General features: G+C 49.4%; 1 protein-coding gene across 1 annotated transcript in view; it reads left to right on the plus strand.

Annotated features, from left to right (window-relative positions):
• Positions 1–12,047, plus strand: part of LOC119405289 (ubiquitin carboxyl-terminal hydrolase 24-like) — a 156,659-nt gene that overhangs the window by 33,058 nt on the left and 111,554 nt on the right. Inside the window, exons 14-15 of the mRNA XM_049419464.1 lie at positions 9,830–9,988; positions 10,101–10,196. Coding sequence (XP_049275421.1) covers positions 9,830–9,988; positions 10,101–10,196 — 255 coding nt within the window. The remainder of the gene's footprint in view (positions 1–9,829; positions 9,989–10,100; positions 10,197–12,047) is intronic.

Raw genomic sequence — 12,047 nt, forward strand, 5'->3', positions numbered from 1 at the left:
AGAGTTTTTGTTCCACGGTTATGTTTTAGCACATGGTGACCACATGTTCCTCAAGAAAGGAATGCTTGAGACCAGTCATGTCTGTGCAGATCACGAACATACTTATTTAGAAAATAACAACAAATGAGACGAAGACGGTCATGTGTGCGGGCCGGGCCGCTAGCGAAATGGCTCAAACCCCTAGTATACACCATGCGCCACCCCCCCCCACCCCCCCAAAAAAAGAAAACAAAAATCGCTACCAGCGTTGTTGCTGCCGTACACCTGTCCGGATATACGGCATTCTGCAAGCTGTCTTTTACGGACAAAGTAAAAGTCCACACCGGTATTTGCGCCTTCGTGAGAAGGCTTCTCATTGAAGTTGTTGTGATTATATGTCAACCTGCTAGATGGTCGGCAAGCTGTGCAATGCAAGTAGCGCTGTCAGCGAAATGTACAAAGAATTGTCCTGTGAAGAAGCTAAACCAAACCCCAATAAATTAATTTGGAAGGAAACTAATGTACTTTGAGCAAGAAGGGCAAAACTTTTGAGATACTAACAGACATTTCATTCAAGTGAAACAAAATAGGCCACTTTTAAGAAATTTTGAAGCAGACATTTTCGTGCATAGGCGTTTGCTGCTACATTATATGGATCTATAATAACAAATCTGAGAATGTATCGAAGTATCTTAAGATACAATTGCCAAGTATCGTATCGGATACAATTTTTGCAGCAGTATCTTGTATCTGTATCTCCAATACTTCTTGCCTGAGTATCTTGTATCGTATCGCGATACAATTTCAAAGTATCTTTGCCCAGCCCTGGTAGCGCGGAGCTTGTCATGCTGCTTCCGCCAGTAGCGCACACGTACTTCATCAATTCCGAAATGCCTACCGGCAGCACGATTCCCGTGTTCAAGTGCGTACTCCACAGCCTGTATAGCTTGAAACCGGCCGTGTATCTCACATTTCGGCCCATCGTCCACGACAAAACGCAACACAGGCTTAGAAAGAACTTCCAACGAGGTGAGAATGGGCAGTAGGCAGCATGGCATGACTTCTGAGGCGAAAAAAAAAAGTAGGGCTATAATGCTATGATGAGTCCCAGGGTGTCTACCGACCGGGAAAACCGGGAATTCTCAGGGATTTTGGGTAGTCTGGAAATTCTCAGGGAAAACTCAGGGAAATTGTGCTCCCATCAGGGAAAATCCACGGTATCTTTATTGAAAGGCGACGAAAGTCGCGGTAGCGCTTGCTCGATATTTTGTGAACGCATCTTTAAAATCAAACGGCCGCTGCGGCTGCGGGGAAGTGGCGCACCTTGATGCTGTCATCGCCTTCGGAGCGGTGAAGTGGGAGAGAATCCGGCTAATGCGTGGCATGCGGGAACCGCGAACCACGACACATCGTATCGCGCAGTGTTGTCAGGATGTTCTGGGAGTACGCGGTGTAGTTCTGTAATATTTCTCGCGCGTGCTGTGCGTTAGCGCCTGATATGGTGTTTTTGTTATCGCCGCGTGTCAAGTAACAACCATGATTAGTTGTAGAAGCGGTAGCAGTAGATGTAACGAGCTTGAGTTATCTTGCAAGCGATCGCGATCGCGCAGGAAGCGGATGCCTTCGACAAGGCTCGTATCTGGCAAGCCATCCCGATCGGCGAGAAAAAAGACGCTTGTTGGCTGTTATCGGAGAGCTCACTCGCTCTGATCCCGAGCTTCAAAGATGCTATTTAGGACTCCGTGAAGAATATAATAAATTTCCAGGCGAGAGCTAGCGTAACTAACGGGCCCATTCACAGCAAGTGAAAGCTTTTTTATTTCTTTTTTTCCCGATGAGGGCACTGCTGAAACAAGTTTTAGGCAGTCGACTGAAATTTTTGGGGGCTGCAGCTGGCAATTACCAGCCACACCACGTGGGTGTTTGCTACAAAGCCGAATTACAAAACTTTTCAGAGCCATGGCATAGCGGCGACCGAAATTCGCGACACCGGCACGGGTCCCAAATGCTCGATTCGGCGCGCGATGTCGGAAAGCAGTAACGTTTCCACCATAATCGGATGTGCCGTAATTCAGGCTGTTGCCGTGCTTTCATGCGATCTTAGCCCGCAGCTATATTGCGTTTTTTTTGTGCGATAGCAATTATATAGACACTCCGACGCGAATTTTTTGCCTTCGCCATGATCTTCCCTATCAAGTCCAAATCGCGATTACATCACCCCGCGCGTCGCATGCTCCATGTGCGAGTGAAAGTGCGCGAGCGCTGCCGACGAACGGGGCTTAAGCAGAGATGAAATGAGCCGACCGTCTCATTCGCGCGATGGGCACCTGGATAGGAGCCGGCGCGTTGGGAAGGGAGGGGGGGGGGTGCTGGCTGCGTGAGTCCGACAGGAAAGGCTCATTCACACCGAAGGCGGGGCGGCCAAAGCGGCAAAGCGGTGAGGTGGAAAGCGGGAAAACCTCCTCTCCAGGCGGCGAAAGCGGGGCGGAAAACGAGGCGGCAGGTCCGATCGCTTTCGGACCAATTTTTTGCCGCTCGCCGCTTTGCCGCAGCCAATCAGAACGCGCTGCGGCGGTGGCGCGGCGGTGGTGCGGGTGTCTCTTTGGGAGAAGCCGTGCCACGTGATAGCGACACGTGCGCTAACGCGCGAGAGGCCCCGCCTCCTCGACCGCGCGGGCAGCCAAGAGAGCCATGCGGTCTGAACAGGTACGCGCGCTCGCCGCCTCGCCGCCGTGAAAAGCCCGCTTGGCCGCGTACAAGATCGGACCATTGAAGTGCGTACTTTGTACCAGTGGGCGTGGTCGCGTGCGCCGCGGTATCTTTAGTGGGGATCAGCAGACGGCTCATACCTTTGTAGGTGTTGTGCTCTAATTGCAAAATTTTCGTTGAAGCCATAGCAGTGGCAGATCCCGGGGGGGGGGGGAGCGGCGATCGCCCCCCCCCCCTCCAAGCCAGCCCCCGCCCCTCCCTTCAGTGCCTGTCGTCCACCTCCTTTGTCAGGCTTGCTTGTCGAGTTTGCCCCCTTTGTCAAGTTGCTTTGCCTGCCACTGTCCAAAAGGGGTAAAGAGAATGTTGTCCCTGCTCTCTACCTCTCATTGCTCTACCCTTTCCTGCTTCCCTATGCACATTTCGAATGAAGGCTTCTTAGGCACCGCCATAATCCCCTCTGGGCTGTTGTAAATATGCGTGACCCACCAAAATGTACTGCTGAGCGTTGGCTTCAGCCTTTGTACCCCCCCCCCCTCCATTATGTACCTGAATCCGTCCCTGAGCCATAGATCATAGATAGGGCACTTCTCTTAGTGCAGCGGCTGCGTTTCCTGAAGGAGCGAGCTGCTAGCCTATATTCATATATAATTCCTCTTTGTTGCTATCGGATTTACTATTTTGCTCTCGCGGTGAAACTGACTCTTTTTTTCTAACGTGGGATGGTTTTCAGTGTTGTGCGTTCGTGGAGAGCAAATAGTTCGGTTGGGCAACATGATAGCAAAGGCGTTGCATTGCTCTGGGCAACGCGCGAGGATTTGACAACAACCCGCAGCAGCAGAACAAGCGCAATTCCACAGTGCATTAAACCCGCATTTGTTTCGTCTTTACATGTGACACTCTGGCAAGGCATCTAACTGTGATTGCTGCATCTCAGGCTCAACAAAATTGATTTTTTTTTACGCAAAAAATAAAAAAAAAAGTTTTCATGTTGCCATATTAGTCGAGCATTCTTGTGGCCTTATCAGTTTAAGATTAATCCTTCAGTAACTATGCCTTGCATGACAGGTCGAATTTCAGTTTAACGAAGTTTCAATATAACGAAGTGAGTTGCCGCTTTTACCAACTTCGCTATATTGAGGTTTATCTGTTCTATGTACTATTCAAATGGGAGTAAGTCGTTTTCATTTTCTAAAATGCGTATTAGAAAGTGACATCACCGAGCGATATGGTCTCTACCCATCTTGACATGAAACAAACTTCTGTTTCACTCAGGGAATTTCAGCAAAAACACTCAGGGAAAACCTGGAAAACTCAGGGAATTTAGAAATGTCAACTCGGTAGACACCCTGGATGACAACCAATGACAACAATGCTAAAACTCGCGTCACCGTCTTGCATCGTTTTGATTGGCTGTCCTACCCGGCCTCGGAAATTCCGCCGCTTCGGTGGTAGATGGCGTTATCTGCTGCAAGCTGCAAGGCTTGCGACCACCCGATACCCGATGCAAAAGGGAAAGCCACAGTTTCACCATCATCATCATCATATCCCCGCGCGCTCCCGCACCGCCGCATTAGACATTTAGATGCCGCCGGCTCCGCAAAGCTTCGTATTTGTGTGACCGTGGGATGGCGTGGGCAGTTTTGCTGTTAGGTAGCCTACACGACCGGTCGTGTAGGCTCCCTACGCTGTGTGCTTGTGAGCCGCGATGTCTCTACACTCGAACCGTTCGTGAATACTGCTGCGGCGTGCGGATACTTACTTCAAAAACAATACAAAAAGAGAGGGACCGCGCCGCGCACAGATAGAAAAACTAACAAAACGGTGCGTTACCGCGGGCGGAAGGGAGGGGGGAAGCAAACCGAGGGGGGTCGGCGTAATAAAGGAAAAAAAAGGAAGGAAGAAAGATAAGATCAACGGACGAGGAAGCGCCGCGCGTTGGTTCGTGGGACTGCAGCGGATGAAAGTTAGGGGTGCGTTTATTACGCGGGGAAAAAAGAAAATCCCAATTTTGACGACTAAAGTTGAGGGTGCGTTTATTATGCGAGTGCGTTCATTACGCGAGTAAATACGGTACTTTGATAGCAATATTTCCAGCATTCTGTCCGTAGTGTTTGCTTGTACACATTCCACATCGTTTGCAGTGAGCACCGGCATGCCTGCCGGATTGAAGCTTCGGATAGTGTCACTGCTGCTAAGCCTTGGTCCCGGACGCACAGTGACGAACAGTTCATCCTGAATTGTCGCGCCACCCATGGTTGCATTGAGTTGCAATTTCCCGGCGATAGGAAGTGGGCCCTTGAAACACGACAGTTTCGTTGTTGCCGGCAGACGTGGCCATTTGCCTCAGTGTTGCGTGAACACTGGCTGCCGAATCACGCTCACAAGAGATACCGTGTCTACCGACATTGTGAGCGGCACTCTGTTCCAACTTATCTGGCTGAGAATAGGTTTCACGTGAGCACTGTTTCTTGCTTGATGCGCAGTCAGCATGTACAAAGCTTCACAGTCATCAGAACTCTCTTGTGGGCTTTGAGAAAATGCATTTCGTTTGTTGCCTGCCCTTAGTGTCTTCGTCCGACGCTCTACACACCCGAGCTAAGTGGCCATGTTTCCGGCATCGATGGCACACTGTTCTGAGATGACGACAGTCATCTGCCTGGTGCGAGGTTGCGCCACAGGGGGTGAAAGGCCGATGTTCATCACAACATAGCCCATTTGCTTTCTCAGACTTTAGACGTGAGAGGCCCGACCGGACAAAATTTGTTGCTCCTGCCACCTCGGAGGCTCGTTTCTGCATGTGCTGTGTGTTTCCCGCAGCGACCTCAGCAGCAATTGCGAAGTCTTCCACTTCCTTCAACGTCAGGGAACTGCTGGTCAACAGCAGACGTCTTACGTCGCTTTCCCAAACACCACACACTGTGTGGTCCCGCAGCATGCGGTGCAACATGTTGCCGAAATTGCAGTCTTCGGCCATGCGACGAAGGGCAGCTACGAAATCCCAAACTCGATCACATTTTGCCTGTGTGCGCGTGAAAAACCGGTAACTGGCTGCTGTTTTGTTGACTTGTGGCTCCTAGTGGCTCTGTAGATGCTTGATGACATCGCTGTATGGCGAGGTCGTTCACGCTTTTGGGGTGGCATCGTCCCTGGAGTACTTTGACGATGCCGTTGAACAGAGCAGCCACCAGCAGGGCTTGTTGTTTTGCCGCATCCATGATTTCTTGTTCTTGAAAGTAAGCTTCCAAGCGTACTTTGGGGGTAGACCAGCCTCCTTCCTCTTCAGTGAATGCAGGCGCTTGTCCCGGCGCCATCACTGCCTGTTTCAGTAGCCGCACTTCAAAGCAGTCTCTCACCGCGTCAATTCATGCCTCGTCGCCACTGTCGTGTTTTAAGTGAACGTCTCAGTAACGAAGCAAGAACTAGGTTTTACAGTAGACTCTCAATGAACAGAAATCTCTTAAACGGAACTACTGCTTAAATGGAACATTTGCTTCTGAAAAGATTGGTTTCGTACTTGTATTGGGCACCCATGTTCATCTCTCAATAAACGGAACTCCTATTAAACAGAACATTTTTTCCTGGCTCCTTCAGGTTACATTTAACGAGAGTCTACTGTATTTTGCGTGCCTTGTTTTTATGTGCTACTGCGGTGACGTCATAGCGATAAGTAGTACGCTATCGCGCGAGGTGTCGTCATCAGATACGCTTCCTGTTGTCGGTTGATGACACGGTTGCATAGCGTAGCATAAGGAACACAAGAATATTAACAGCTCCTAGAAATACCGTATTTACTCGCGTAATGAACGCACTTTTTTTTCCGAAAAACCAGAGCAAAGTTGGGGGGTGCGTTTATTATGCGAGGTAAATTTTCTAAAACTTTTTTGGGATGAGCCGAAAATACGATAATGCAAAAAAAAAAAAAAAGTTGGGTAGCTTACCTTTTACAATGAACATGCGCGTACACTATTTGAAAACACGCATTTTTATTGCACTTCAGTTGCTTCAATCTTCGTCAGAATCGCTGGTACCGTCGTCCAGGTCACTGGCCACTTCAATGTCTTGGTCCCACAAGTGGTCATCTTCGCTGCCGTCCAGCGCATTTGCGATTCCCGTCTTAAAACTCTTTGTTATCAGATCACCTGGCAGCGAGCGCCATGAGTCCAAGATCCAGGAGCACACCAGCTCGACGGACGGCCTCTTAATCTTGCCAGTCGGCGTCAGGGCGTGCCCTCCATGGGCCATCGATTCCGTGTACAAGCGGCGCACACCGTCTTTGAAAGGTTTATTGATGCAAACATCAAGGGGCTGAAGCACCGAAGTGAGTCCACCCGGAATGACGGCGATCTCGGTGCGCAGCTCCTTGAGTTTCCGACGAACGTTCTCTCCCAGGTGGCCGCGAAAACTATCGAGAACAAGGAGAGACGGGAGAAGCAGGGCGCCAGGGCGTCGTCCCCAGACAGTCTGCACCCAGTCGACCATCAGATCGGCCGACATCCACCCTTTCTCCTGAGCCCGCACGTGTATTCCGGCTGGGAAGTTGGCCTTCGGCACGGTTTTTCGCTTGAAAATAACGTACGGTGGCAACTTCCGGCCGTCTGCCGTGACAGCCAGCATGACCGTGAAGCGCTGCTTTTCGGCGCCTGTCGTTTTAACGAGCACGCTACGTGCTCCCCTGTCATTGACAGTCCGACTCATCGGCATGTCGAAATTGATGGGTGTTTGGTCGGCGTTCCCGATTTGTGAGAGAACGAATTCTCGGTCCCGCCGCAGGTGTATAACGAACTTGTGAAAATCCACTACCTTATTTTCGTAGCAAGGAGGAAGCCGCTGGCAAAGTGATGTTCGCCTCCTCAAGCACAGTCCGTTGCGCCGCATAAAGCGCGTCGTCCACCCATTGCTCGCTTTAAACGCCGTGGGAGCGATGCCATGCTTCCTGGCTGTGGCTCGCGCTTGCGTCTGGATCATTTCGTGCGAAACGACACAGCCGTCGTTTCGTAGGTCCCGGACATATTTTAAGACCTCCTCTTCCACAGCAGGAAACTTCCCGGTCTTTGGTCCCCTGAAGGAACGTCGCTCCCTATTTGTAGCGCGGAGCTTGTCATGCTGCTTCCGCCAGTAGCGCACACGTACTTCATCAATTCCGAAATGCCTACCGGCAGCACGATTCCCGTGTTCAAGTGCGTACTCCACAGCCTGTAGCTTGAAACCGGCCGTGTAGCTCACATTTCGGCCCATCGTCCACGACAAAACGCAACACAGGCTTAGAAAGAACTTACAACGAGGTGAGAATGGGCAGTGGGCAGCATGGCATGACTTCTGAGGCGGAAAAAAAAAGTAGGGCTATGATGCTACGATGACAACAATGCTAAAACTCGCGTCACCGTCTTGCATCGTTTTGATTGGCTGTCCTACCCGGCCTCGGAAATTCCGCCGCTTCGGTGGTAGATGGCGTTATCTTCTGCAAGCTGCAAGCTGCAAGGCTTGCGACCACCCGATGCAAAAGGGAAAGCCACAGTTTCACCATCATCATATCCCCGCGCGCTCCTGCACCGCCGCATTAGACATTTAGATGATTCGCTCGCTGGATTTCAAGCAAGACGGACGTGCCGGCCGCGATGTCCTGCATTACTCCTCGTACCTCTCGCTGATCGGCGCCCCGTGACGGTCGCCTCGCCCGCTATGCCGTGCGCCGCTCATCGTCGGGGCCTTCGCCGCTTCGCCGATGTTGTGCATCGTGCCTCTGGCTGTGTTTCGTGGTCCTGTCCCTGAACTCCCGTGATCGTCTCCCACATCTTTCCTGTCCTCTTTTCTCTTCGTTGGATGGATGGCTTTATCACTTCTCTCTCTATTTTTTCCTACTATTCTTTCATTCCCTCCTTACCCCCACCCCTACAAGGCACTGCGCCGTGTCGCCTGAAGGCAGACAGAAATTAGGTGCCTTTTTCCTTTCCTCAATAATCACAGAAGATGCCGCCGGCTCCGCAAAGCTTCGTATTTGTGTGACCGTGGGATGGCGTGGGCAGTTTTGCTGTTAGGTAGCCTACACGACCGGTCGTGTAGGCTCCCTACGCTGTGTGCTTGTGAGCCGCGATGTCTCTACACTCGAACCGTTCGTGAATACTGCTGCGGCGTGCGGATACTTACTTCAAAAACAATACAAAAAGAGAGGGACCGCGCCACGCACAGATAGAAAAACTAACAAAACGGTGCGCTACCGCAGGCGGAAGGGAGGGGGGAAGCAAACCGAGGGGGGCCGGCGTAATAAAGGAAAAAAAAGGAAGGAAGAAAGATAAGATCAACGGATGAGGAAGCGCCGCGCGTTGGTTCGTGGGACTGCAGCGGATGAAAGTTAGGGGTGCGTTTATTATGCGGGGAAAAAAAAAATCCCAATTTTGACGACTAAAGTTGAGGGTGCGTTTATTATGCGAGTGCGTTCATTACGCGAGTAAATACGGTATGCGTGCCAAATCTAATTTTGACTGTTCAGTTTAGTAATGAATTCCATTGCTTTATGGCCCTGGGAAAGAAACTGCACTTGAAACAGTCATCAAAATTACAATTGTATCCCGTGGTAACACAAAAGTGTGAGCAACATTGAGTTACATGACACACATCTTCATCTTTTCTTTTTGTATGTGATACATTGCTCGTGGTGGTACTAAGCAGCTAAAGGAGCCAGCGCAACCATCATAGCATTACCTGCTGTGTGTGAAATGGAGTGTGCCATCATAACCATTAGTATCTGCAAAGTGACGACTTTTCCAAGCAATCACCTTTCACGTTTGCCCCTTGGTCTAGTCCATTTAATCCTTTTGTCATCTCAGATTCGACCTCGCATCATTTGGTACCATTCCGCTGTGGATTATCTCTGAATCACGCGATTCTCAACAAATGGCATTGAAAAAGTGTCAGTTTGCTCTATGTGAAGTCCTTACCGTATCCAAGGTGGAGCTATGCTTTCCTTTACACATTTTTTTATTTCTTTTTTATTTCTTTTTTGTCATACTTTATCACCTTTGTCACACATGATCAGCAGAAATGTGCCTCACTGTCCTCTTTGTCATAGCCCCATGTTTTATTTACTTTGCTTCTTTTTCCCCTCCCTGTTCCCCGTGACTCCCTTCTTCCTTTCCTGATCTAGCTGCTCGACCTACTGTGGGAGCTCTTGCACCTCAACTCACTTCCCCAGGCCCACGTTGAGCAGTTTGTCGAGGAGTTCTTCAGCATCCTGTCGGAGATGGGCAACAGGGACAGTGCAAAGCGCCAGTACGTTGCTCGCTGCGTTGACGACATCAAGAAGGTAGGGTGTAGTGTTTTAACTCGTTCAGGAGTTTCACGTCATTTTAATAAGATCATAACTGACCTCATCAATCTGCGCTCAATAAAAGTAAGACCACTGCTGCCACTTGCAGAACATGTGCGTTATTCCTGCTCTGAAAATGTTGAGGCACATCAGTGGAGCCAAGGGATCAGCGGGTAGCAAAGGTCCACCTTACAAGCAAGACAAGGTAAGTTTCTTTACGATTTTTTTTCAGTAACTTTCCTTTTTTTTTTTAATCTATGGTCGTGTGTTATTTTTTTAAAACTGTGCTACCTGCCAGCTGAATTGGTCCTGTTTTCGGGATTGGCTTTTGCGAGATGCCATTGTACTACTCCATTGCTAACATTACTGCTGGATTAGCTGCATTACATGTGCCGAGAGTACATGTGCACCTAGTTGTAAATAATTTCAGCTGCACTCTAAAAAGAGATAAGAGTAAAAAGGGTGTGTTTTTGTTCCACAGTAATAATCGTCATCTAGCTTGTTTGCATTTCGTTTCTTGAAAACTTGGCACTCGCGACTTTCCTATCAAGAATGTTGTCAAGGTGATAACGCCCATGCCGTTTGCGAGCTTGGAAGTGCCAAGCACTTGGCAATAATGCAAGGAAAGGCATGCAACATAGATGACGGTTAATGTTGCATGACAAAATGACACCCTGCTTACTTGTTTTTAACAGCTTTGCTGTTAAAGCTGGCAGTAACACGTCCGTTAACAAAAAACCCCTGCTGCGCTATTACCATAGCAACTGCCACAGCTGCGCGCCACCTGTGCTAAAACTAGCCAAGCCACCACCGCGCCAAGGGGCAGCTGCCACCGAGCCATCACCATAGCAACTGCCACAGTTTCTTACACCGTGGCCCACGGACAGCGATTTCAGCACATTCAAAGTGGCAAGCTTAGCGCGTATTCTGGATCCGCCCGTCGCCGTCTCTTGACTGCGGCTTCTTTGGCCAAGCACACAGGATCCCATCGCCGCCGACATTGTGATTCCCGTGCTGCAACACGACGAGCTGAGGATCAACCAGCTTTGCTGTGCCAAGCTTTGCTCAACTTCGTGCAAGCTTCCGGCATTTTTTTTAGAGAGTATACATCCTGCTGCCATCGTGATCCATGTACTTTGCCATGTGACCCACTATTTACAGTGCTACGAACACTGCTGAAGAAGCCAGGCTGCTTTACAGATATTCTGGAAGGTATTCTGGGGCAATTTGTCAGTCTAGAAAAGAAAAATGCACCACGTCATCTCCAAATGATCTCCAATCCACCCGCTCCTGCACTAGCTCATTCCATTTCATGCCTGCTAATTTCCTTATTTCAGCGCTCCACCTAATTCTTTGCCATCCTCAGCCGTGCTTCCCATCTCTTGGTATCCATTCCCACACTCTGACCATCGGTTATCTGTTCTTCTCCTGATGTGACCTGCCTAGGGCTATTTTCTTTCTCAATATCTACTAGTATATTGGCTACCCCTGTTTGTTCTCTGGTCCTTCTCCCGTCTTCCTATCTCTTAAGTTATGCCTACCATTAAACCTGAAAGCACCATGTCTGCATGACACTGCCGACGGCCGATGTCAGCATGACGTTGACAAGGTTAAAACAACAGTGATGGTGTGCACGATAGCATGTGCACCTGTTGGAAACGTAAGGTTGAAATCTGGGTGTAAAGAAACAGCCGTTACCTTTTGGTTACCACTTCATCGAAGTGTACCTGTGGCAGCTGTCACGAAATTTTGGTTATGCATGCATAATAGCTATCGAAGTGATATTAGCTTATACGAAAGGTCACCTTTAATGGTAATAATTAGTAATTATGGAGTTCTTGCATGCTTGAACCACGATATGATTTTGAGGCACACCGTAGTGGGAGGCATGAAGTCGTTATTTTCAGGCAAGTAACTGTCTGGGATGTCTCTCGTGTCATTCAATTATGCCAAGTTTGAACTATGCTAAGTCTTGTCCCAGGTTCTTATTTTTCTCATCTTATAAAGTAGACTTTCATTAAATGGAACATGAAGGGACCAGAAAAATGTGTTCCGT

The sequence above is a fragment of the Rhipicephalus sanguineus genome, chromosome 9 (genome assembly GCF_013339695.2).
Source record: "Rhipicephalus sanguineus isolate Rsan-2018 chromosome 9, BIME_Rsan_1.4, whole genome shotgun sequence".
Classification (NCBI taxonomy): Eukaryota; Metazoa; Arthropoda; class Arachnida; order Ixodida; family Ixodidae; genus Rhipicephalus; species Rhipicephalus sanguineus.